Source organism: Aricia agestis, chromosome 15, assembly GCF_905147365.1.
Source record: "Aricia agestis chromosome 15, ilAriAges1.1, whole genome shotgun sequence".
Lineage (NCBI taxonomy): Eukaryota > Metazoa > Arthropoda > Insecta > Lepidoptera > Lycaenidae > Aricia > Aricia agestis.
The window spans coordinates 4,760,429-4,787,478 of record NC_056420.1 but is presented as its reverse complement, the minus strand read 5'-3'; the positions used below and the strand labels follow the sequence as shown (position 1 = coordinate 4,787,478).

General features: G+C 37.0%; 3 protein-coding genes across 5 annotated transcripts in view; 2 read left to right on the top strand and 1 right to left on the bottom strand.

The window, feature by feature from the left end:
• LOC121734094 overlaps positions 1 to 17,189 on the bottom strand; it is an 83,970-nt gene extending 66,781 nt beyond the window's left edge. For 2 of the 3 annotated variants that reach the window (XM_042124507.1, XM_042124508.1), the window contains exons 1-4: positions 17,086 to 17,189; positions 16,617 to 16,696; positions 14,786 to 14,853; positions 13,988 to 14,482 (exon numbers count right to left, since the gene is read on the bottom strand). In XM_042124507.1, the coding sequence (XP_041980441.1) occupies positions 13,988 to 14,482; positions 14,786 to 14,851 (561 nt within the window). In that variant the 5' untranslated portion in view covers positions 14,852 to 14,853; positions 16,617 to 16,696; positions 17,086 to 17,189. Of the gene's footprint in view, positions 1 to 901; positions 1,694 to 13,987; positions 14,483 to 14,785; positions 14,854 to 16,616; positions 16,697 to 17,085 lie in introns of those variants that run through there. The other variant, XM_042124509.1, reaches the window with a different exon arrangement.
• Positions 17,190 to 21,568: 4,379 nt separating this feature from the next.
• On the top strand, positions 21,569 to 22,521 carry LOC121734099 (tRNA-uridine aminocarboxypropyltransferase 2). The gene is made up of 2 exons (XM_042124516.1): positions 21,569 to 21,749; positions 21,819 to 22,521. The coding sequence occupies exons 1-2, from the start codon at positions 21,667 to 21,669 to the stop codon at positions 22,480 to 22,482; spliced, it is 747 nt and encodes a 248-aa protein (XP_041980450.1). The 5' UTR covers positions 21,569 to 21,666; the 3' UTR covers positions 22,483 to 22,521.
• Positions 22,522 to 23,026: 505 nt separating this feature from the next.
• On the top strand, positions 23,027 to 24,649 carry LOC121734102 (40S ribosomal protein S15). The gene is made up of 4 exons (XM_042124519.1): positions 23,027 to 23,092; positions 23,248 to 23,333; positions 23,588 to 23,810; positions 24,457 to 24,649. Exons 1-4 carry the CDS (start codon positions 23,084 to 23,086, stop codon positions 24,580 to 24,582), a joined length of 444 nt encoding a protein of 147 aa, XP_041980453.1. The 5' UTR covers positions 23,027 to 23,083; the 3' UTR covers positions 24,583 to 24,649.
• The last annotated feature ends 2,401 nt before the right edge of the window (positions 24,650 to 27,050 follow it).

Here is a 27,050-nt window from a genome sequence, read left to right as displayed (position 1 = left end):
TAAATGTTTATCAGAAGCTAACTGTGAGTTAGTAACGATGGACTAATAACGACAACAAACAATAACATTGTGAAGCAATTACAAATCATTATATTCCTATTTTATTGGAAGATAATTATAGTAAACATGCAAAGCATCAGTGTCTGGTCATACAGGTAGGTTATAATATGTGGCCTGATATAAATAATAAATAACTAAAGGACATTCTTTGCAAACTTGAGGTCTGCGAGGAAAAACTGACATTGATGGTGTACGTACATCAGTCTACTGCAAAACTTACTGACTGAATCTTAAACTCTTATATGATAAGAGTTTTGGATGTCAAAATACATACTTACCTGAAAAACGCCAAATTACTAAATAGAGAAAATAATGTCTAGTTCTCAGATATGGATTTATTTGGTCCAACAGTGAGGGACATCGGGCAAGGCACTTACTAGTTACTTGGTTCGTTTCGTCAAATCATCCATATCTAAGCACATCTTCCACCAAGACGCTAGATACGTCTAAGGGCTAGTATTTACTTCGATTAGTGCGAGTATAGGTAGTTAGTGCAGGTAATTAGTGATTAGGAGAAATGAAAGGACTTGCACTAATCAGTTGCTGTCCACACACGCATTTTCCTGATTATTAATCACCTGGCCATTTAGCCGAAACTTTTTCGTTTGCGCTTCGTTATAGAATCGCCGATCAAAATGTATGGAATTGACATTAGACGAGTCGAACGTCAACGTCATATTAACGAACGCTTATGTCAATTCCATACATTTTCATCGGTGATTCTATAACGAAGCGAAAACGAAAAGATTTTGGCTCACCCCCCAGCACTAATCACCTGAACTTATCACTAATCAAAGTGAATACAGGCCTTAAGAGATCGCTAAGATTAGTATATCTTCACCTGAAAATCATGTTGGTCGTGGTAGGAGTTGACCAACTGCTTGACGTACTCCCACACCTCGCCGGGCGCGCTCCACGCGGATGTGGCCTCGTGCCTCATCATGCCATCACACTCTTCCCCCAGTCTCACCACCTCACCGGCCCACGTTGACGGGCTATTTATATTGTTTTATCCTCAATCACGCGCAACTAGGTCGCGATCCACATAGCACTGCGCTAAAAACTATTCCAGATTGTAAACACTATTATAAATACTCGTTAACACAACGCCCGCCAGGATCGACGCGCACAGAAGCTCGAACGAAGATTTATTAAACGTTGATGCTCCACGAGATAACACTAATCGTAATATTCAAAAATAAAATTGCATCGTTGCGCACAATCACAGAATAAATCCATCGGATCCGCACAGAGGAGACTGATAACGGGCGACCTTGGGCGCGCTCGTCGATTGATAACAGAATTTCGGCGAGCCAAGATGCGCTCGCTCTCGGCTTATGGCCCAAATTAATTTCACGCCGTATTTGTGTCACATTAGCGACACGATACAACAATATCACTATTAATTATCAGATGTGTCTACTAAACTATTGTTATTATTAACTATTAACACTTAAAAACAGATCAATGTCGCATACGATGTCTTCAAATGAGATACTTTAATCCTTTTGTCACTATTCACTCGATCACATCATTCGACGTATCGTACGCAGTCCGCGAGTGGCGCGAAAACGCGTACGCAGTTGAGAACGCGCGCGCGCCTCGCCGCGAGTCAGCTAATGACCGGCGTGCGGCGTATTCGCGACCCCCACTCCGCGCCGTACTCGCTATCAAACCAGTTTACGTGAAAATTTTAATTCCTCGGTGCGGGTGACGACCGGTCGCGCTTTCCTCGCGCCCGGCCTCCCCCGCGAGGAAAAGCACAGCGCCCCCGGGGCCGGAAGTGCACGGCCGGCACGCGAGCCGAGCTCACCCGCCTTAATTAAATGCTGCACGCTGCACCCACCCCCGACCCACCGCCCTATCACTCACGTGCATTGTTCGTGATAACGCAGCGACGGGACGACCCAGTCGCCACCCAGATTCGCATTCCGTCCCGAGTCCCGACTCGCGAACGGTGCTCGATTATGAAATTTGCCGCCCAAATTGTGCGGCCCGAAGGCTCAGAATGTCACCGCAGTAAATCTGTAAGCGGCCAATATGTCAGCGCCGACGATGAGTATTTTATTCGGACGAGATGTGAATGACCGACGCCAGATATCATAAGTGGGTGGTATTTATGTATTTGCTCTTGTCTTGGAGATGAACGAGATACGTATGGTCGAGTATAATTTATGAAAGTTAAATTAGTAGACATTTGCAGTAACGATAATAGTATCTACGTAGAGACTTAATCGTGAGCTTGTAGCTCAGTAAACGATTGTGAGAAGTAAATACCCAATCGGAAGATTTAAATTTGAGGTAAAATAAAAGTTCCAAAAGCAAATTAAAGCAATTACAAATGGAGCTGGGTAAAAAGGTGAGCCCGGTAAACAAAGGCAAATAATTATACTGCAACACAAAAACACAATTCAAGCCGGCACGGCCGTAGCCACTAAACGATAGGCGGTTTAAATACTTGGCAAACAAAATTAGGTTACAAATGAAATTGTAGCGTAGCTTTCTCTGTAGCGCTAAGTGAACAATGCGCTAGTCGCTAGTGAGTCAACGATCAATCATATTGCTATGTTCTCATTTTAATATTATTTATGACTGTGAAATCGAATCACATGCAGCACGAGTCGTGTTATGCTCTCGATTGCTTTCATTACTGCGAGAATGATTTGAGTAATCTAAACATTCCTGTTTAAAATGTCAATGTTTGTTAAATCCGTACACTGATTTATAGCGTTCCAATATTAAAGGTTTTGCGTTCAGTTATCAGAACTTTTTAATATTAAGAGGATACACCAGGGGCTAGAGAAATGAAAAAAAAGTACGTGTAATATCTATAGCTGTCTCCCTTACCTCAAGCCTATACCGCAGAACGCGATAGAGACAACTGCAGAAAATCCAGAAAATCATCCATTCGTTGTCCCCTGATTCCTTCTCCAAAACTTAACCGATTTAAGTAGTTTTTTCATTAAAGATTAAAAAAAGGATTGAGCTGTGTTCCTATGTTTTGCTTTTTTTTGTATAATCTAGCCAAATCTGTTTTCTGGACGTTTGAACACAGCGGAAAATTTGGCCATTTTTTTGGGTTTTTGAACGTTCATATCTTATTTAATAATTAAATTATGAAAAAAAAGAAAACATAGGGACATTGTATTAGTGGCCGTAGATATTCAGGAAAAAAATTATAACTCTACTAGCATTATCCAGGGAGGAAACAGGGGACGTTTGTATGAAAAAAAGGGCGGTGTGGACTCCTCTTAAGTACGTAATTCGTCTAATTCAAAATAATTTTGGAAATTGGACGATCCCAATTCCCTCAGGACCCTATGCGTATAATTTACATAATAATTACATTACACTATTGTATTTTTCATCAAGTCACGATTTCCTTCAAATTGGGGTTTGACATGATTCTCACATTTTCAGTTTCGTTTTTTGGAAAATCCTGCTGGCCTATGTATTTGCTATCAGCAATCTTTTATAATATTAGTCACACGTTGCACGTGTCCGTAGACTAACTGATTAAACGTCATTAATCTATATAAATTACATACTTGGCCAAAGGCTCTAAGCTTGTCTGACTTTTGGACAAATACGCCTTTTAATTGAAGGGGTCCTTAATCCGTAACAAGTGTCTCTGCTAAGTATCCGACTTAGAAGCTTTGTGATTTTTCTTAAGCCTTCCATATCTTTATCAATCCTATTCCCTGTCCAAAAAAAGTAGGTGAGCCTAATAATGCAGTAGAGGTATGCCGTATGCCGTATGTAATCTCTACTCCTTGCCAAAAATCTCGCAACGGTTACTCATTATATTGCAATAGGATTAAGTAACGCGTAGTATTTTCACACTTCACTATATCGACCTTGGCTCGTACGTGACTATTTTATTTATGTCACCTAACATGGATAAAAGTGACCATTAAAATAGCTATAACAGTTGGGTCATCTCTATGTAGGTTCTTGCTTTGCACAACGTTGGTATTGTATCAATTTTTCTAACTTCATCCCCAGGTTTGAGTAAAGGGAACAAAGGCCGAAAGTTTGCCAATGTCTGCTTGATTTTCAAACTCGGCTAAGCCCTATGGGAGGTGCAGCAATAGTCTGTTACTTACTATCCTTTTACACTTTTGATCGATACAAAAACCACATATTATGCTTTTTGGCTAAGAATTCAGCCAATCCGAGGATAGAACCATCGAATTTGTATTCTTCAGTCGTCATATTCTAGAATTCCAATTCAGACGAAACGTTTTTGTATAACAAATCCAATATTACGACAGCATCAGTCTTCGATGTAGTATGACTATTTATAGGCATATTTTAATTAAGGCCAAGATGCTCCTCTGCAACTGATTAGCTCATTGTCGGCAATTAAACACTAGACAACTGCTTGACAAGAATGCATCACCATCAGCCTATGCCCTTATCATTTGACTGGTTTTAGGAGGATAAACTCCCTAGAATCTATGTCGATAATAATAACGGTACCAAACAGGGCCGGATTTATATTTTTTTACTAGGCCACTTTAATTTTGCCGCCTCTATGTACGAACTCTGCCGCCATTCTAGGACGCCTATAGTTTATACTGCCTATACATAAATCCGGCGAGGTACATATATTATTGTCGAAATTGGACAAGTAAGATGGATAGTAATGGGGGGGGTCCGGACCCCCAGGACACCTCCCTTATATACGCCCATGGAGGAATTGCAAAATGCGACCATTTTAGCCCCCCAGCTATGTCTAGTTTTGAGTTCCCCTGATATCATAGAGTTTTCGTGGTTGTCCACTGGTAATTCTGGTGACACAGCGGTACCTATTCCCGTCAAAAAATTATGGCAATAATGAGCCAAATTGCCCGTAATTTTTCTTCAAAATTTTTCTGCAGCAAAAAATCATACCTACTTAGTACGTATAACTGTATTTAGATTTGCGTACTGCACTCGCTTAACTGTCTGACGTCAGCCGTTTGTTTGCGGACTATTATGCTCCAGAATAGCCATTGAGAACAAAAACTGACGCGAATAAACGAGGACGTGGTAAGAAATGGATCTAGACTTCTAGATGTCTGTTTCATGTCTATGACCTGAATTATCATGGGATAATGGGATTATAGTCATGTGTTTTTTATGTATTGTCACTTACAAGGAACATGAGTCATGACATATCACATAATATACTCTATGACATAAAGTAGTATTTTATTTGAATTTTTAGGACTATAGTCTTAGTCTATGTCATAAAGTGGCATTATATTTGATTTTTTGTCGGTTGCGGTTAGCCGCCGTAAAGATCGGAACGACACCTTCAGTTTATCTCCACAGTTTATCTATACTTTCGTATTTCTACTGTGGCCATGCTAGGGCTACTGGATCATTCTGATTCCAGTCTTTTTGGTTATACTAAAAATGTCACCTCATTTATAACAGCAACGGTCGACCAAACACATATCATACATATACACAAACATACAAAGCATAGGTACATGCAAAATATTTCCTTTTCTTTTGGCCGAACTTAGTTACATGGACCTAAATTTTTAGTTAAGTATTGAAATCACACGTGTTTAAAGTATGTAGCACAATACAACTTAAAAAAACATGGGGTACCGAGTCTTATAAACTTGAAAATGTGGCGCAAGAGTGTACTGGATTAAGTCGACGCCTTGATATATTTGGCTGTAGCGATATCGATTTTTCTCAGCAATGACTAAAGCTAAGAAATTAAAGTTCATTGTCAATATTCATCATGTCTTTGTCTTTGAGTTACCCATATTCGCTTCACAAACAAGGATAAAAGATTATTGTAAGGTTAAACATTTTGTAAGTAAGGGAAGTATATGAAGTTATCTAAAGACGACCTTGACAGAAAAATGAAAATAGAATTTATGGATGGAATCGTAATAACTTATGGAACGTACATATAAGTTATTACGACTTATTTTATTCATACCTAGTGTATACTCCTTCCGGTGGATTTTTCCTCGTAGTTGGGTTAGTAAAGTAACTGTTATGTTGTTTTTTTTTTTAAACGTACGTGGGTCCAAAAACCTCTAAATGTTAAGTTACAAAAAATACAGTCAAATAGAATCTCCTCTCTCGTTGGAAAATGGAAGCTATTTAAAAATACAAGTTATGTATCAAATTCTGTGAATTGTGCCTCGTGGCTTGGAGGTTGATTTAACAAAATAAACTGTAACAAACTGGTTTAAAAAAAGTGTAAGTGTTGACTTAATATCACCTAAACAAGATTGCCCTTTATACGGCCGGTGTCATTCACGTTATAACATTATTCAATTTAATGGGGTCTTCCCATGAATAATAATCTAAATACACCACGGTAAACGCGAATAACTACTGTTTAAAATTCAATAAGATTAGTGCGACAAAAGAACTGGGGCACCCTTGAGTGTCGACTGTAGTGTATGTACCCCTTTATTAGTCCCCTCGATAGATAAAGATAAAGGTGAGCTCTCGATGCATGCGCGACTTAAGACCGCGACTAAAAAAACAGCGAATTAAATTCTTTGACCAGTTGTCGCGAGACGTTTTTTTAGAATGTCTCTAGTGTACTCAGTACAAATGTGGTACAGTTAAATTATATTTAGACGTATAATAATTGAAACGCATTTTATGTCTCTGTCTGTGAGGAAACCAGTTTGGTTTCCTTAAAGAGAGATAGTTACAGAAAATGAGGTCCAAACGATTTTTTGCCCACACCGTAAAAATAAATTATAGGTTATCTAGTCATAACGCTGTCTTTTGAAAAGTCAAACATGAAAAAAGAATGCAAAAGAACCAGAATTAACGTGATAAAGAATAAAAATAATGTTTTTTTTTTCTATACAAATGCAACGAAGGTTTAGGCGCGTGCGTCGATGAACTCGATACACTGCATTATTTCGTTACTTTAATTTGTATAATATCACCCATATTAGATAGGAATCCAGATGAGAGACGTAGTATGACAATTGACAATGGTGTATTAAATTATATTCATATTAACCAAAAAGTCACGTGCCAGTCGCTGTCGCGTTCGCGATCGCGGTCGCATATATCGAAGTGCTACCTTTACAATAACATATTGAATAACTTTGTACAATCGCAGTATAAGTTTTGTCTTGTTTATGTAATCGTTGTCGGAATTAGGCAGCTGTTATGTATACCCCAAGTCCCATTAAGTGAAGGCTAAACAAATGCTGCATGCGTTTATTTTATTAGCGTTTCGTACGGCCCCGTTAACATGTAAACAAATAATAATTATTATATACATTTTTGTTTTACATATCAAGGACGCCTTGTACAATGTACGTGAGCTTTTGAATTGAGGAGGAGATCTTGGTTATGATAGCAAACATGGTAGAAAACAAATACTTTAATAGACCCTGAAAAAGAAAAAAAAGGAGGGAAGACTTGATTGATGTGATTTTGACAGCAATGCAATTACAGGTGATAATATTGTACAGTAACATTCAGTGAATGAGGGTTTTCGATATTCTATTTGTCACCAGGTGCCGCTATGTAGTAGCCTAAAGTTGGTTTCAGATTTATAATTTTCAGATTTATAATGAGCTATATACTAAGAGTATGCTATTTATTACATTATAGCGTAATCTGAAACCAGCTTAACCTCTCGAATACCGGGAAGTCAAAATTCTACTGAGCCTCAAATACCGCGTTCTGTGGCGCCATTTAAATTTTTCAAGTTTTACAAAATTGCGCCAATCAGGGACTAATTTATTGCGTTCTTTTTGTAGCCAACTTTATACTTTTAAAAATAATGCATAGAATAAACGAAATTAAATCTTATACACGCTAAAATAAGTAACAAAACAGCGTGAGGTCGAGTGCATCAGGTTGTTCAATATCGAGCCGATGGTACACAGATTGGGTATTTTTACGGGTGGCTAGTTTTGGTGTCGGTGGGGTTCAAGAGGTTAAGGTTCTATTATGTCAAATAGGTATATTATCGTGACCACAGATTTTAGAAGTAAGAGATATGTTATAGAGCTTGTCACATGTCGCCAAATCCTGCCCATATGGGCACAAATTGTCAGTCGTATGTCAATCACTCCACGGCAAACACGTTTTCACTACGCCGTAAATTGCGAACAAAATGCTGACTTGTGCTATAATTACCTACAAAAATTGCAGCGATACTGTGAATTTCAAAAATAGCGGGATCATCTATCACAGCCAACTGTAATTTATACGACTTTTTAATTTAAAAATCAATTATTCTTCACGAAAAATGTTCCGTGAACTATCAAATTAAGGCACTATATAATATTTTTATCGACATTTTTTATGCGGTTGCGTTATTATCTACATTAATATTATAAAGCTGAAGAGTTTGTTTGTTTGAACGCGCTAATCTCAGGAACTACTAGTCCGATTTGAAATTTTGAAGTATTCTTTCAGAGTTAGATAGCTCATAGCCAAGAAACTGAGGAAAAACTATACTTCTATACTAATATTATAAATGGGAAAGTATCTCTGTCTGTCTGTCTGTCTGTCTCGCTTTCACGACAAAACTACTGAACCGATTGTAATGAAATTTTGTACACAGATAGTCTAAAGCCTGAGAAAGAACATAGGCTACTTTTTTACCGGAAATAGGGTTTGTTAGGGGGTGTTTATGCGTAAATTTGTTCAAATTAAGTTAGTTCCAAAACTCATAACAGATGGCGCCAAGAGTCGCCTAGATCACGCTATAGCTTGCTCATATATTATATTTCTATATAAGAGGTGGTACCATGTTGGACTACGTTTTTCAAGTCTTTCGATATTATGCACTAAATCAAATAACTTACCTACCTACCTACCAACATAGATATCAGAAAGTAGAAACAACAGCATACCAATAATAAATACTAAATAGTTTATGGGTAAAGCTAAAGTTGTGTAATGCAGCTAAGTTGTGTAAAGCTATAATAAGCTTTAAAATTTGGTATAAAAAAGTTTAATTTAAAAAATAATAATATTATGTGCACACTACACGGCTGTTTTGGGTATTTTGATTTAAGGGGTACCAGGGTTTTAAAAAGCTTTTGACTAAAATTTTGTTGACACCGCGCGCTATAAACTGAAGTCCACGCGGACGAAGTCGCGGGCAACAGCTAGTGTGGAATAAACGGGGAAAATTATTTGAAAGGACTTATTTCACGCACCATCCAACAATTTTTATGTTGTTTGGCATAAATAAAAAGTAGACCACATGATGTCATAGGCTATTTTTGTGGGCTCATTTGTCTTTGAAATTCCTAATTTACGGGGGTGAAGCCGCTCGGAATGTCTAAATTTATTATAAATATGCGGAAGTTTTATTTTATAGTCGAAAGAAGTGGTGCTTAATGCTTACTCATATAATAACTTACAATAATTAGTGCAACTTTGTAGAATGATTACCTTCATCGCTTTTAGTCCTATTTCAGTTTTCCCAAAGACGCAAAATTCAAAGAGATATGTATGAATAAAATCGGCCAAGTGCGAGTTGGTCTCGCGCACGAAAGGTTCCTTATCATAATAGAGCAAAATTAGGCAAATAATGTTTTTGTACGAATCCTTAATTATTTAGTTTATTTTAATTTTACTATTAATTGTTAAAGTATAAATACAATGGAGTACTTTGTACTTTTCAAGTGCCTATCTAGTACCTGTTCCCATTATTGATATCGAGCAAAAAATAGCAAAAAAATCACGTTGTGTGGGAGCCCCCTTAAATATTAAATTTAATTTGTTTTAGTATCTGTTATTTTATCGGTAACAGACATACACAATCTGTGAAAATTTCAGAAGAGTAGCGGTTATTGAGATATACAGCCGAGACAGACAGACATCGAAGTCTTAGGAATAGGGTCCCTTTTTTCTAAAATAATTTAACTGCAACGAGATGAAACTGCATTGCCGTTTTACGTATGAATCTATACTAATATTATAAATGCAAAAGTATCTGTCTGTCTGTCTGTCTCCCTTTCACGCCAAAACTACCGAACCGATTGTAATGAAATTTTGTATACAGATAGTCTAAAGCCTGAGAAAGGACATAGGCTACTTTTTTACTGGAAAAAAGCGTTGTAAGGGGGTGAAAATGCGTAAATTTGTTCAAATTTAGTTAGTCCCAAAAATTCATAATAGATGGCGCCGTGTGTCTCCTACGTCGCGCTAACGCTTGCCCAAAAGTTTTTCTATAAGAGGTGGTGGTATTATCTTACATCTGATTTTCGATTTTTTTCGATTGTTATTTCAAAAAAAAATCAAAAATCAAAATATTGTTTATTCAGAGTAATTTTTTTACAAAAATATTTCTGAACGTCGATACTAAGGTGCCTACCACCGGTTCGGGGACTAACCCGGCGAGAAGAACCGGCGTAAGAAACTCGCACGGGGCCATCTTTTACTAAAAAGATGGAAAATTACAATTTGAACATATATAGTGCACCAAGCCTTCAAATGAATATGTCAATGGGCGCTGCTGGTAAAGAAGAACTGTCACAAATGACGTTTTTGTATGAAAACAGCGCTAGTTCCCCCTCTCGCCACGTTCATTTACAGCCTCGTCGAACTGTAACAATATTATGACTTAGATCTATTTACAACAGGAATTATAAAGACTATTCAAGTAGCCTGTAAGAACCACCCTACACCACCATTTCATTTTTACGTTATTTAATAAATCAGTACTTTATCTATGCAGTGACGTAATCTTAAACCTATCAATGATAATAGTTAATTAGTTTCTGGGTAAAGTTGTGTAATTGGGGGCTAAATAAGCTTAAAAATTTGGCATAAAATATAAAGTTTAATAAAAAAAATGAAATATTATGTGCACACTGCACAGCTGTTTTGATTTAAGGGGTACCAGGTTTTTTTTTATAAAAGCTTTTGCCACCAATTTTGTTGACATCGCGCGCTATAAACTGAAGTCCATGCGGACGAAGTCGCGGGCAACAGCTAGTATGAATTATACAAAGCAGGCAGAATATAATTAAATATTTGATATTATTATTTACTTGCTTAACCTAACTATAATCATTAATGGTGTTTATTTATGTATATTTTTGTAATAGCGTAGAGTAGGGCGCCGTGACAAAATATTGAGACTTGTTACTGCGCCGCAGGCTGAAAAAGATTGGGAATCCCTGGCTTAAGCTATTAAAACAGTAGAGGGAGACGGAGACGTGGGAGAGCCATGCTTCGGCACGAATGGGCCGGCTTGACCGGAGAAATACCACGTTCTCACAGAAAACCGGCGTGAAACAGCGCTTGCGCTGTGTTTCGCCGAGTGAGTTTACCGGAGGCCCAATCGCCTACCCTATTCCCTTCCCTACCCTCCCCTATTCCCTTCCTTTCCCATCCCTACCCTCCCCTATTACCCTATTCCCTCTTAAAAGGCCGGCAACCTACCTGCAACTCTTCTGATGCTGCGAATGTCCATGGGCGACGGAAGTTGATTTCCATCAGGTGACTCGTTTGCTTGTTTGCCCCCTTATTTCATAAAAAAAGCTTATTGTTGACAGGTAGTACACCAGTATATTTTCTGACGCTTTTGATTTGTGAGAATATGCGTAGTGGCCAAAAAGGAAGATTTTCCGACCTAGCGAGATAGTATGCTCGGTCAGGCCGAAGCCCACTCACGTTATTACAGTTGCTTATGTCTTGACCTTTGCCGTTTTCAGAAATTTCAATAGCACGATGCAGGATTGTGGCGCTAGTTGAGAGTACTGCCACAGATTGGTTAATGTCAAACACGTTAACCAATCAAGAATTCTATAGAATATAGAAGACATTTTTTTTTTCTTTATTTAGAAGCTTTGTCAAACATGACGATGTCGCTTCATTGGACTCAAAGATAGAAGACATATTATAAACCATTGTCAAAAGCCTTAGAAAATAGAAAATTATCGAAGCGAAATATTTGGTCGTTAGAGACATCTGGTATCTATTTTTTTATTCATCAAGCCCCATACGATCACCGTTGACCGAGACACAATAGTCTAGTGCCTCCCCGAGCAGCCCAGCGCTGCATGCCTATCCCGCGAAATTATAAAGGTAACTACTGTATTACTATTACTATTTAATATTTATCTACTACTAGCTGTTGCCCGCGACTTCGTCCGCGTGGACTTCAGTTTGAAGAAAGCTTCAGCTTCAGAAATTGGTGTCAAAAGCTTTTATAAAAGAACCCTGGTACCCTTAAATCAAAACAGCTGTGCAGTGTGCACATAATATTTCATTTTTTAAATTAAATTTTATATTTTATGCCAAATTTTTGAAGCTTATTCAGCGCCCCAATTACACAACTTTACTAACCATAAACTATTTATCATTGATAGGTTTAAGGTTACGTCACTGCATAGATAAAGTACTGAGTTATTAATTAATAACAATCGAAACAATCGAAACTCGAATGTATGATGATACCACCTCTTATAGAAAGACTTTTGAGCAAGCGTCAGCGCGATGTAGGAGACGCACGGCGCCATCTATTATGAATTTTTGGAACTAACTTAATTTGAACAAATTTACGCATTTTCACCCCCTTACAACCTTTTTTTTCCAGTAAAAAAGTAGCATATGTCCTTTCTCATGCTTTAGTCTATCTGTATACAAAATTTCATTACAATGGGTTCGGTAGTTTTGGCGTGAAAGCGAGACAGACAGACAAACAGAGATACTTTCGCATTTATAATATTAGTATAGATTCATACGTAAAACGGCAATGCAGTTTCATCTCGTTGCAGTATGAACTTAGGCATACTGCCACACACATGACTCACGAAAGGAAAATTATTTTACTTAATTACAAAACAAGATTTTGACATAAACCCCAACTGTTTTTACTAACTAATTTATTATAAAACAAATAAAGCAATGGTTACTGAACAAATAAACGTGTTTGTTTTACCTTATTTATAATAAATATAGTACAAAAATTGCAGTGATTGAATTGACGATTCCCATCCCTAGCCTGCATGTTTAGAAACGAATGTTGTCAGCACACCCTGCGCCACGGTCGGAAAAAGACGACCGCTTCTGAAGTCATAAGCGAGTGTCGCCTTCTAGAATTTTCCACTAGTGTTGTGCTTATGATGATGCTATCGATAAATGTGATTGTAGTGGATACTCAAATTAGTAATAAAATTATAATAAATTACAAAGTAACGCTTTCCTATCTGTCTGTCTGCTATGACATTTAGATGAAATTGTATGCTTGTAAAGGGGATGGGATATCAATCTACTATTGAAAATCTATATTTGTAGTAGGTTATATATATAAACAACTCAATTATTTAATCCGTGGAAACTATGAAATTAATATTATTTGAATTAATGTAATAACAAATATCGGGAATTATGTCACTTCACTATTCAAGCTGTTTTTATCTAATGTTTTTGCCAGCGTTATATATTTACTAACAACAACAGGATTCAAATACTAGATATCAGTTTATACTTTATATAAATTATAAATTAAGAAATGAATTATCGACATCGAAAAAGATAAGTATTGCACATCACTATTTGTTGTAGGTATAAATTTTTCGATTTATGGTGCCGGCGCTAGAGGCACGACAATTGATTTTAAGCTCGGCGGTTAAAGGGTTAAAAGAGTTATTTTTGACATTCATGTCTATGTAGCCCTATTATATCTATTATTATTATAGTTATTATAGAATATAGATCATCATGTAAAGCAGCCTTTCCCAAAGTGGGCGATAACGCCCCCTGGTGGGCACTGAAGGTCTGGAGTGGGACCCAAAAAAAATATGGGGGTGTTGTGTAGAGGCTTGGGGGGTGATTTATTTCATCAGGATGCATTTTAAATTGAAACAATGGGGGCACTAAAATATAATTTTTTCTTAAAGTAGGCGGTAAACAAAATGAGTTTGGGAACCTCTGATGTAAAGTATTATCATGCCAAATCACTTACCCGTCTCTGGCGCCCCTGCCCTTTGCTGCCTGAAGATTCTTGACTATCATTGCCTTTCTTCACTCCAGTATTGTTCTTACATCCCTTGTCCTTGCCATTCTTGGAGTCCTTAGCGTCACACTTGTCATCACTGTCACTCTCGATTATATTTCTGCCATTCTTGGACTTCGGTACCAAGGTTTTCTTTACCGCTTTCAATGGCAAATCATCTTCACTGGAAGAATCAGACGAGCACTTGCTACATGACGCCGAACTGGAACTACTCTCAGACAATCTCTTCTTTTTCCCAACTTTTTCTTTTGATTTTGTATCAATTTTCTTTTTCACAGTTGGTTTATTGGGTTTCTTTGATGGTTTAGTTTGTGGTATGGCTGCAATTTTCAACTTCAAGCCGCTGTCTGAGGATGTTACGGAGAAGTGAGGTTTCCTTGCGTTTGTTTGTTTACTTCCCGAACATTCCCACTCACTGGCAGAAGATTCACTGGAGCTGCTGTTCTGTAATATTAATGAAGGAACATTTTATTGTAAGAAACACACATAAGAACATTAATGTATTAAATGTAAACAGCAGATGAAAAGCTGAACATAAATAGAAATTAAAATAATAATGTTTCTTTTAAAATGTCCTAACCTTTTTTACTAAAAAGGTTAGGACATACATTACATACAACCACCAAGTTTGTTCATCTAATGTCAAAATTAGATGAACAAACTTGGTGGTCCATGGCTAGACTAAATTTTGAGCAAATGGCATGTCCATAACTGTAAATTTAAATATTACTTAAATGTAATACTTACATCAGAATCAGTGTTAGAATCTGAGTGCCCACTTGAGTCTTGAGTTTTTGGCACCTCGGTGCCCATTTCTGAAATAACACATACACAACAACATTAATATTGCATGTAAACATAAGGGGCTAAAACATAACATCCATAAAAATATCTCATATTAGGTATATGTATATGTCTGTGTGTATATCTTTGAATGAAGCGACTCATATAATAATGATCAAACTTCACTTGGTAAGTGTTTGATCATCACTACATAATATTATAAAACAAAGTCGTTTTTTTTTCCCTCATGTCCCTTTGTTCCCTTTAATCTTTTTGATGTGGTTTTCTTTTTTAGAAAGAGTGATTAATGATGGAAGGTATATAAGTATAATAACATTCAATAAATAGTGAAGAACGCAGGCTTAACCATACGAGATTTATCAAAATAATATACTTACTAAGTATTGTACACTATGAAAAGGTCTACAGAAAACTCTGTGATGGAATATGTCTATCTCTTATGGATATCCCACAATAAATTTTTTTGTCATTTATTTACTTTTAACTTTAAATAATGGCTAATTTTCGAAGCGATTTTAACCAATACGGCAATAATCCTTGTTCAATTAAATACTTTAAATACATTATTGATTTAATATAGATGTATAAGGGCCTGTACAGCATATGATTTTAATGAATATTTTAGAAGATAATACAGATTTAAAACTTTGCGGGACGTAGCTTTTGCGGCGGTACCTACCAATGCGGGCCACGGGTAGTAATTAAAAACTACTGAATCGATTTTCATCATTTCTTCAGTAAGTGACATTGGCTATAATATAGTTTATACCGGTGCAATGCAGGGGCGGGTCGCTAGTTTATTATACAGACATAATATCTATTTAAAGTCGTCACTGGACCAATTTGAATTTTAGATTTGCAAGTTTCTTTTTATTTTGGAACAAATGTTGACATTTTGAAATACTAAGAATGAAATAATAGAAGCAATTATTAAACACTACACACACTATCATTTGCAGATTATGTAAGTATTTTCATGACAATTTTATAACAATAATTTATTTCACATGATTTGTGAGCAAACCCATAAAACTCAACATCAATCAATCAATGAGTAGTCTCATACTTCAGTTTAAAAAAATATAAGTATACTTTATTGTCTATCAAATCAAAAGCGCTCAAAATAAATTTGTAATTGTGTATTGATGAGAGCTTTTTTGTAACAATTTAACTCAAGATACTTGTTGAGTAAAGACAACTACTCAACTGTGTTCCAAAACCACTTAAGAAGTAGGTACAATTTCTATAAAGCTTTTTCCAAATAACATGAAAGTATTGTCTAACTGTAAAGACTTTGTAGAAATGTAAAATAACACAATGTTATCCCATCAATCCCCAAGGGGCACCACGCTGCCACATAACAATTGAAAATCAATTGTGTCTGCAATTACCACGATCGAGGTATATACAAAAACATTATTATAACGTAACCATGTTTTATTGTTTATTGCAGAATAATTCAAATGTTCATTACCATTTACCTCACAAATGATTAACAAGATTTTTAGGTGTCTTTGACATTCAAGGTATAGTGACTGCATTTAAATTCTTTTAATACTATACTTTTAACTATGTTGTAGATAGTTTCTAATAGCGTGAACCTGCTGTGATATACAGTTGTATTAGAAAACCAGTCTGACAACAATAACAAAACATGTAAAGTACAAGTAGCTTCATAGATTCCATGTAAGTTTAATAAGTTTCAGTTTGTTTCCACGCCCGGAACCGTAATACACCGCATTAACTGTTAAATAATACACGAAATGATACTCACTTCAAGGTTGGTCAAGATGTACCCAAACACAAATCTATCAAATTCTTCATTTCATTTGGAAATCGTAAGCGGAGAGTTTTCTGAAAGGCACAAAAACGACGTTAGCGAGCGATTATATCGCAAGAAACATAGATGTTGGCGAATAAATAATTAGTTACGTTTTCTTTACAAAAATAATTTGTGTCGGAATGACAGATCTGACGACACTCGCAAGACCAGTTTTAATTCAACATGAAGGAAAAACTACGCATATCACAAGAGTTTCACAGGGGTAAATTAGTACTTTTACTCAATATGATACAGTTTTGATGCATAATTTTAGCATAAATGCTGCGTTTAACGGTTTTTTATGACATTGGCGCCAATCATATGCATACGTTTACGTATTAAATCTGAAATAACTCTCTGAAAAGGTTAGAATTGTTTAGCATCGTAGAAGTAATATAATATTGAACACAAAAACACTTACAAAACTCTAAAAATCACACCGAAATAGTATTCAACTATATTTCTCAGATTTGCATTAACATTATTTCTCTTCGGCCACCATGTTTACAAATCTTTCTCATAAAAATTTGGTACCACACTACGTACCGAGAGAAAGCTATAATTTACTTCTTTTATCCTTTTCTTTCAAAGTAATTAATGTTTATGTGTGAAAGAGACATAAAAATAATAAAGTTTTTTTTTGCGGCACAAAAGCGTCGACGCAATAAGCGATTTGGCCAGATTTGACGCACTATACACGGTCAAATTATAATGGGTACCTAGCCGCTAGTCGCTACCAAAGAGGATCTATTATTTAAACTACGTAACAGCCGCTACTCGCTAGCCGGTAGTCGCCAGTCGGGACTCGGGAATCCGGATATAGTTTGGCAAGCCGCAGCCCGCAAGACCATCAATGGGCAATGTCGGGTACTCCGTACTTAGGTTGGGTTGCAACAGCTTGCACCAGAGGCGTGGTTAAAGTTTAAGTTATTTTTATCGTTAAATATGGTGTCCTTTAGCTTTAACTCTAACCTTAACTTTAACCGGAGAAATTCATGTACCGTATGAGCCGAAGTAAGGACGCCATATTTAACTTTAACCAAAAATTTGACATTATGCACTGTAGTTAAAGTTAAAGTTACAGTTAAATTTTAGTTAAAGTTAGTTGGTGCAACCCAGTCTTAGGGGTTAAATTTTATGGGGCCTCTACACGATGGTCCACGATGGACAATCACAAGTGATCACGATCGTGTAGAGGGCATAATCGTTTTCCATGATGGGCGTCGATTGTGCGTAATCGCCGTTGTGTTGATTTTTCGCACAATCATCAAAGGAAGTTCGGCCATGATTGTAAGCGTGTCCACACGATCACCGATTATTAAGTTCGTAATATATTTTGTTTACAGTACACTAACAAAGCTATCGAATTCTCCGGATGGTCCTGTTAAAAGCTCAGCTAGCTGATTATTCATACTTTTTCTGAAAAAGTAAACCCTTAATATTTATAATTATATAACTGTAAATTATTTATAATGTTATTTATTATTCATAATTATTATATTTTTATTTAATTTAAACAATAATTTATTTATTTTATTTTTTATTATTGTTTTATTCTTTAAGAGTAAACATTTATATAATAGACAATGTTTACTCTTTTAGAGTAAACTCTTATATTATAATGGACAATGGTTATAGATGTCGTAGGATTATTTGATAAATCGAATCATCTCAAAAATTCTAGGGATTTCGCGAAAACACGGATAATTAGATAATGCTGTTTATGTTTTTCAATCTTTGCCTTAGTAACTTTGCGCATTCTTAACGCTGATTGGCTTGATTTTTGTTTACTGGCCAACTCTTATTCTGATTGGTTACTATCTTTTTACACCACCACATTGGTATTAGACCATAGAATTATAAAGGGTAACAAATGATAATGCCTTTTCATAGGACTTTACTTTTTATTTAACCTTTTTCTCATCTCAACCATAACGTCAAACTAATTCTAGTTTCTAGTTCTGTTGAACTTTCAGCACTAATTTCACTTGTATCAGTCATTTTTAGATAACTCTCCGCACTATTTTTCAAGTCCCACTGCAATTTTAAAAACATTAAAATATATATCAAAAACTGCTAGCTTGCTTACAAAAACAGCCACAAACAAAACAACGTGAATTGACATTTAAAACGTCAAGTTTTCGTCAACCAATCAGAGAAGATGTTGTTGTGGGGTGCTTAAACCAACCAATCAGTGATTTTTTTCAATAATAACTAACGATTCGTTTCGCAATCTTACTGAGGTGACTCGCGATTTCGCGAAAAGGTAGTGTACCTTTTGTCAGTAAGGTTGAAAAATGTAATCACTATTGTCTAATTATCCGTGTTTTTGCGAAGTCCCTAGAATTTTCGCGATAATTCGAGTAATCAAATCATCCTACGACATAGACACTAAATAAGTAAATAGTAGCAGCTGCTAATGTTTCGACGTCCATTGTTAACCGATGACAATAATTAACAAATGGAGGTGCAGCGATCGTGTAGACAGATCTCCTGGGCGGCAGCAACTGCCCCGGCGGGAGACCCGCCGTGGGAGCTGGTTGCAAGGGTCTTCGCTGAGTTGCACCTCCTCGTTTCAGAGAGGAGGTCGCAGGTCGAAGGCCTGCAATGGGAGGGGCTCCGGCGGGTCCGAAGGCTAGGAGAGCAGTGGCTGCTGAGAAGGTGGGGTGAGCCGCACCGCCACGATCTCGTGGCGGTGCTAGGTGAAGACCTCTCACTTCCGAGAATGGTGCGCTGCATGCTCGAGAGTGACGAGGCTTGGCAGGCGGCGGTCTCTTTCTGTGAAACCGTCCTTTCACAGAAAGAGGCCGCGGAGCGGAACAGAGGAACGCTTTAGTTTGCCTAAGCGTTCTCTAACTTGGTGGAAGTCCGGTCCCTTGTGAGGTAGACCGGCCGGTCGTGGAGGGAGTCCTGTGTTAGAGAGATCCAAGACATCCCTCCGTATACGGCTGAAGGCAACCGCAGGTGGTTTTAGTGAGTAAGAGTCTCACATACCCCCGGGGTGCTTCAGCTTAACTGAGGCACGTACCCGACCCGGGGGACCCATGATGGGTTTCCACTGCGCACCAAAAAAAAAAAAAAGGTTAGGTTAGGTTAGGTTAGGTTAAGTTTGTATATATATATTAACGCACACATTTCATAGAACACACATTTCTATATACATTAATAACTAAGTTAGCGATCAGGGTTGCCAGATTGGGCGACAAGTAGCCAATTGGGCTATTTTGCGGTCCTCCGCGGCTACAAAAAATTTGGAATGGCGACTTATCGCCTGTTGGGCGACACGGTTTTTTACTTATCGCCTATTGGGCTACTGCCTACTATTGTATTTTCGTGAACGCGGCCATAATATCAACGAACGCAGCGATGCGTTGTCTATGCGCGGCCACTTTCACTCATAATCTGTGGTTCGCCACGTGGGTGGCTGTTGAATATCATTCTGTTCAGGAGCAGAGAGAGCTCCGGTAGAGTGTTAGTGTTCTGTGAGAGAGAGGCAGTAGATATCATAGATAATCTATACTAATATTATAAATGCGAAAGTATCTCTGTCTGTCTGTCTGTCTCGCTTTCACGCCAAAACTACCGAACCGATTGTAATGAAATTTTGTATACAGATAGTCTTAAGCCTGAGAAAGGACATAGGCTACTTTTTTACTGGAAAAAAGGGTTGTAAGAGGGTGAAAATACGAAAATTTGTTCAAATTAAGTTAGTTCCAAAAATTCATACTAGATGGCGCCTTACGTCTCTTACATCGCGCTAACGCTTGCCCAACATCTTTCTATAAGAGGTGGTATCATCGTGAATTTGAGTTTTGATTTTTTTCGATTGTTATTTCTTTTTTACATTATTTAATAAGTCAGTACTTTATATTATATTATATATACAGTGACGTAACCTTAAACCTATCAATGATAAATAGTTTATGGGTAAAGTTGTGTAATTGGAGGGCTAAATAAGCTTTAAAATTTGGCATAATATATTATAAAGTTTAATTTAAAAAAATGAAATATTATGTGCACACTGCACAGCTGTTTTGATTTAAGGGGTACCAGGGTTTTTTTTATAAAAGCTTTTGACACCAATTTTGTTGACATCGCGCGCTATAAACTGAAGTCCACGCGGACGAAGTCGCGGGCAACAGCTAGTACATATATATACTGAGTAGATATGTTGGATCGTAATTTGCTCGACACCATCCAACTTTTTGCAGCAGATGACGATTAATATGCATAAAACATTTTTTATTTGTAAATACATAATTTTAAAATAAATACTATGAATTATAGATTTTCATTGCTAAATGTCACTTTTATAGTTGGGAAAAAAACCCCAAAAAATAAAAACAACTCGTTACCACTAATGCAAATTTACAAGTATCCAATTAAACCAAGAATCTTATGTTATATTATATAAGCTTCTTGAATTAAACGAAGCAAGTCTCCTTAAAATATTGATAAAATTACATGTAAATACATAACTCTAATGTAATAGAACAGTAGCATATAATATTATTCATACGTTTTATTGACATTACGTTTAACTACCGTGTTTCTTTTTTATTGGGCTACTTTGGGCTATCTTTTTATCGCGAAGTGGCGATTTGATCGGTCTTTGATCTGGCAACCCTGTTAGCGATGCGGAATCCGAATGCAGTGGACGCTCCCCATCGGCATTTCGTAAATGACGACGCTCCGTGCGCTCCGTACGCTCCGATTCCAATGCAGTGGACGCGCAGCTTAAAGATATAAGATTTAATAAGGCATCGGCATAATAAAAATTGAGTCCACTGGATAGGTAGGTATACGAAGAAGGAAACGAGGAACATTTAAAAATGACATTGACAGTTTTCCTATCGTGAAATGTCAATGTCATCTCATTGACATTTTTACAACTCAAGTAATACTTGTAAATCGCATGTATTATAATTCTTGTAAATAATACATTATATTTTATGAATTTCCTAGTAACGGTAAATAACTACCAAGACATTCTTAGATAAGTATGAATGAAGTAGAAGTATGGGAAGATCTCTCAAATATATCGGCAGAACCACCTGTAATGCGAGCACTGTGCGAAAAGTGCGAGTAAGTACTCAAATATTATGTTGACACACCTGTAACCTTATTGAATATGATTTGGACTTTTATTTACAGGAGACCATCAATAGTGTGCTGGTGTTCAGCTTTACCCTCCGAAAGGCTTCAGCCAAAAAGTAGAATCATCTTGCTACAGCATCCAGCTGAAGAGAAGCGATGTCTACGCACAGCTCCCATGCTACAGCTAGGCTTAGCCGAGAACAAGTGCCTTATTTACAAGGGGAAGAAGTTTCCCCTACCTAAACATGAAAACTTAGAAAATATTTTATTAGAACCTAACACAGTGTTGTTGTATCCAAGTAAAACTGCCGTAGACATAAGACAACTAGATAAGAATGATGATGCCTATAACATTGTGCTCATTGATGGAACATGGCCACAAGCTAAAGCTATTTATGCATCGAGTCCTATTTTAAGTAAAATAAAGCAAGTAAAATTATTAACGAGCACAACAAGCAACTATATTATAAGAACCCAGCCAACGGAGGGATGTTTGAGTACATTGGAAACAGCCGCTGAAGCACTTTCACAATTGGAAAATAATTCAATCTATACGGACCTCTTAATCCAGCCTTTACATGTTTTGTGCAAATTCCAACTTGATAATGGAGCTGTAACACATCAATCTAAAGAGTTTTTAATAAAATCCAATATGTATCCAAAATTAATAGGAAAACGATTGTCCAAATTATTGAAGTCTTCCAATGAATATGTTATGTAGGATACCTGAAATCTGAAAAAGTAAAACATTTTAAAATATAAGCTTTCTTTTTTTTTTATAGTAGTTGATGTTCCCATTTTAGTTAGTTGTTGCATTTCTTTTAGATGCAATGTATTATAACAAAACTTGATAATTTAAAATAAGTAATAACTGAGGTAATTCTTGAGGTAAGACTAAAGGTGTATCCTATATGCAGTACAGAGTACCTAAACATATTTTGTATGCAGCCTGATTTTTTAAGAAATCCATTAGATATAGATTTTTATTGCATAGGGATATATACAGGAAAATATTTAGCTTGCAACTTGGCAAGATACAGTAATATTTCAGTGCCCATCTTACATTGAGTCTTGTGATCAATTTTGTTACTTGCTATTGTAATTATTTGCTGTTATTTTGGAGATTCATATAACCAACTCCTTTTTGAAAGTCGGTTAAAAATGATTTTAAAATTATGGAATTTAGTAGCCTGTATATTTAACGGTTTGTGCACGTGTTTATACAGCCACTTTTAAAAAAAGGTTTAACGTCAATGTCACTTTACGTCAAGTCGTCTTTAAAATTCGAATTCTTTTAGTTCTTTCTGTCAAAAGTGTAAAACATGGCTGAGGTTAGTTTTAAGAAATTTTGTGATTTAATCGTGAAATATCTAAGAAATCTCTATGCCGTATAGATGATTAATAATGTGTCGTAACATGTGTTTCACTCCAAGTCCGCCGATAATCGTATTTGTGCGATGTGTTTACAAAAACTCCTTTTTTGCAGGTCGACGAAACTTTGAAAAAGAAGCGTACCTTCAGGAAGTTTACCTTCCGAGGGGTTGATTTAGATCAGCTTCTAGACATGCCCAAGTAAGTAAACGTATTGTAAACGTAAACAATGTATTTTTTACTCATTACGGTCTTTAGTTTGACGTTTCATACGAACATCTTATGAACCTTATCACCGCGTATTTATGCGATCAAGTCGCTGTTTTAGACGATAACTTAGACTAGTATGTAAACAAGATCATCCAATTTTTTTAGGCACCTACATTTATATGCTATGCTCAAAATACAACTCATTTCCTTGGTCGTCTGACATAAACATAACCTATAAATTACAGTGAGCAACTTATGGAGCTTATGCACGCTCGCGCCCGCCGGCGATTCGCCAGGGGACTGAAGCGCAAGCCGATGGCACTCGTTAAGAAGCTGCGTCGCGCTAAGAAGGAGGCTCCACCAAATGAGAAGCCCGAGATCGTCAAGACCCACCTGCGCAACATGATCATCGTTCCTGAGATGGTCGGATCCATTGTTGGTATTTACAACGGCAAGACATTCAATCAAGTAAGTGCATGTTTTTTTTATATAAAATGCCATATAATGTTACAATTTTCTATTAATTTGGATACGTCATATGTAAACAAAAGTCAGTAGGGGCGGCTAAAACACAATTAATTTAAATGTGATGTGATTGTGCAGTAAAGTTATACACTTATTTCATTATAAATGAATTGAACAAAGTATAAAGACTAGACAAACTGAACAAATTATGTCTCTTACATGGTAACTTGAAATAGTTTTATTTTAATTAATGTTGCTTACCTGTGTAGTAATAATAATATATTGAAAAGTAGTAGTAAAGTGGTTCTACAATATCAAAATCTACAACCTACTAGATTGAAAAAATAAAGATCTTGAGTCACAAATGACTCTGTACTTAAAACCTCTATACCAAATGTGGTGAAATTTGGTACAGGATACGAGTAGCAGGAGATCAACCATCTTGGCGTTTATTGAGAGAGGCCTATATCTTGCAGTGGATAAATATAGGCTGATTTGATTGGTACAGTGATGTTTTTAATTTGGAATTTGAAAATTAGTATTATTTACATACTAACTTTGCACAATTTTGTCACCAATTCATGGTTTGGACAAAATGTGTTCCATGAACATTTTCTTTGTTTTAATATCATGCCTCGTTACTTTCCAGGTGGAAATCAAGCCTGAGATGATCGGACACTACCTGGGCGAGTTCTCCGTCACATACAAGCCCGTCAAGCACGGTCGGCCTGGTATTGGTGCCACGCACAGTTCCAGGTTCATTCCGCTCAAGTAAACCCTCGTTGTTTGCTTAGGTTAAGTGCAAAAATGCTTGCTGAAGTACAATAAATGTATTTTGGTGATATTTGGTATTTTATTGTAATGATCCATGTAGAAATTAGATGTGTAGTTATTGGTGTAGTTTAAGGTAGTTGTGTATTGGTAGTTAATTTGTTAGTAATAAGTGGATTTAAAACTCCATAGTTGCTGGTCGTTGTTACCTCTGTAGAAGTCATATACAAGAAAACTTTCAGTGTTAATAAAGTGACGAAAGTCGTTCTGTCACTGGCTCTTGGACCACATAATACATATAAGTCTTTACTATCCTATTATGTTATCATCGGGCCCTGAATCCATGCTGCTGATACTGCTATATTTATTCCTTTCAAACTATTTATAAATTAAATTTTTTAAAGGGTTACCGTAAGTTCTCTATATTACGTCTCTTGTTCTTCATTAGACACAATGTAAAGGGAATAACTGGTTTCGGTAATGAGTGTTGTATTGAAACCAGTCCAGTTACGCAGGGCAGGAGTAATTTTATAGTGCCCAATATTATTAGTGTGTGCACAGTTCACAAGAGTACTCTCTATTCCTTTACTCTCATAACCCAGTGGGACTAAAGACCGACACGACCGGCCGTAGATCAGACGCAGGAGCGACTTTTTACATGCTCTACACATGGATCATCTTACTTGTCTGACAACCAGGTGATCAGCCTTCATTGTCCATAAACTTGGAAATAACATGTTTCCAACGCGGGAATCGAACCCACAACCTCCCGAGTCAAGAGCCACGCTCTAAAGTCTAAACCACAGCTGGACCACGGAGGTGTTAGTATACTTCTTCTTACAGGATAAGCGCATTAAGTCACTTTTAGAAATTGTTATTATTATAGCCTTTTGTTCAATTCACCACCCAGTAAATATTACAATAAGAGTTGTTTAATTAGCAATAGTTGAATATGGTGAAGTTTGCCCCTTCTCTGTATACCCGAGCCTCCACCAGCCTTCTCTATCCATGGCTTTGTCAATCCAATCTTTTCCAGCTATTTGGACTATATCGTGCGACCAATTTTGTTTTGGTCTGCCTACTTTTCATTTTGCCTGTGGGCCCTTTCCATTTGGTCCTACGTTGAACGAAAAGAGACTACAAACAACTTTTAGAAATGCAGGTAAAACATTACGCATTGTTTATCCTGCGGCCTGTTAAAACTTATGCTTACCTTTAACATCTGTGATGCTTTGTTTGGGTCGTAAGAAACACGTCGAGATGACCATCTGACATTAATAATAATAAACGTGGCGATCTTGAACTAGCTAGACCTAGATATTCGATCTATCTAGCTCAAGGACTGTATCAACAAATCCCACATCAATAATTATTATTATTGTCATCAGGTTTAGAAGTTAGAACGGAAGAAACTCTTATACTCGATTTACACTCGCGCGCGAGCCACGAGCTCGCGGCTCGTCTCGCGGCGCGGCTCGCGTCGGGAGCGGTTTCCAAAGGAGCTCGAGGGGCGCGCGAGCTTTGTGTTTACACTCGCGCTTCAACGCGAGCTGCGACGCTCCACGAGCCGAGCCACGAGACGCGAGTATAAATCTCGTATTAAAATAGGGCTACCTTCACATTAAGTCGCGAGTAGTGCGGCAGCCGCGAGACTTCTATAGTCTATACCCGCTATCCCCAACCAGCGGCCCGCGGGCCGCATGCGGCCCGCCGGACTTTATTTGTGGCCTGCGTGATGTTAAACAATTTTGAAATTCACGCCCACCGGCAAATTAGGTCTACGTGATAGTCGTTAAATTTTTTCCACTTTTCGAAGTCCCGCGGCTGCCGCACTACTCGCGACTTAATGTGAAGGCAGCCCTAAGAACTCACGGCGCGGTTTTTTCCCGCGGCCGCAGCGGTTGCGGGCCCGCAGCCTTTGTTTGCGGCTCCCGCTGCACCGGCGGGCGGCGCACAGTGGAAAATTTGGGTCCGTATCGAATCAAAAATCTGTAACTTCAAGGTTTTTCATCGTATTGTATTGAGATTTGGCACATGTATATAGTGATATATAAAGATTTAAAAAATAATCAATTTTTGTATTTTTTTCAATGTATTACATATTTATTTTAGGTTAAAAAAAAGAAAAGAGAAAAAAGTAATACGAGTAGTATTTATATGTTTCTTTTTTATAAATAAGTACTAATATGAGTAAAATTAAGAAAACTTAAACAATTACTTATCACAATTACAACCATAATAAAATACATAAAATTATAAAATCATATAGTACCTACCTATCTATACCTCACAAACAACAAAAACGACAAATCTTAGAATATTGGTTCTTTTTTTTTTTTTATTATAAAATTGGGACCGTCTATGGACTGTCCGTCCATATCCTTTTTTTGTTATTTTATTATTTAGATAACCGCTCATTTGCGCGGGCCCGCAACCGCGGCGGGCGCGGGAAAAAACCGCGCTGTGAGTTCG

What these genes read in the sequence shown, in the direction of transcription:
- LOC121734099 (XM_042124516.1), top strand. Translation starts at nt 21,667, where the DNA reads ATGAATGAAGTAGAAGTATGGGAAGATCTCTCAAATATATCGGCAGAA. An exon ending in GCACTGTGCGAAAAGTGCGA is followed by an intron (nt 21,750 to 21,818) that starts GTAAGTACTCAA and finishes TTTTATTTACAG; the next exon opens with GAGACCATCAATAGTGTGCT.
- LOC121734102 (XM_042124519.1), top strand. An exon ending in CAGCTTCTAGACATGCCCAA is followed by an intron (nt 23,334 to 23,587) that starts GTAAGTAAACGT and finishes TATAAATTACAG; the next exon opens with TGAGCAACTTATGGAGCTTA. An exon ending in ACGGCAAGACATTCAATCAA is followed by an intron (nt 23,811 to 24,456) that starts GTAAGTGCATGT and finishes GTTACTTTCCAG; the next exon opens with GTGGAAATCAAGCCTGAGAT.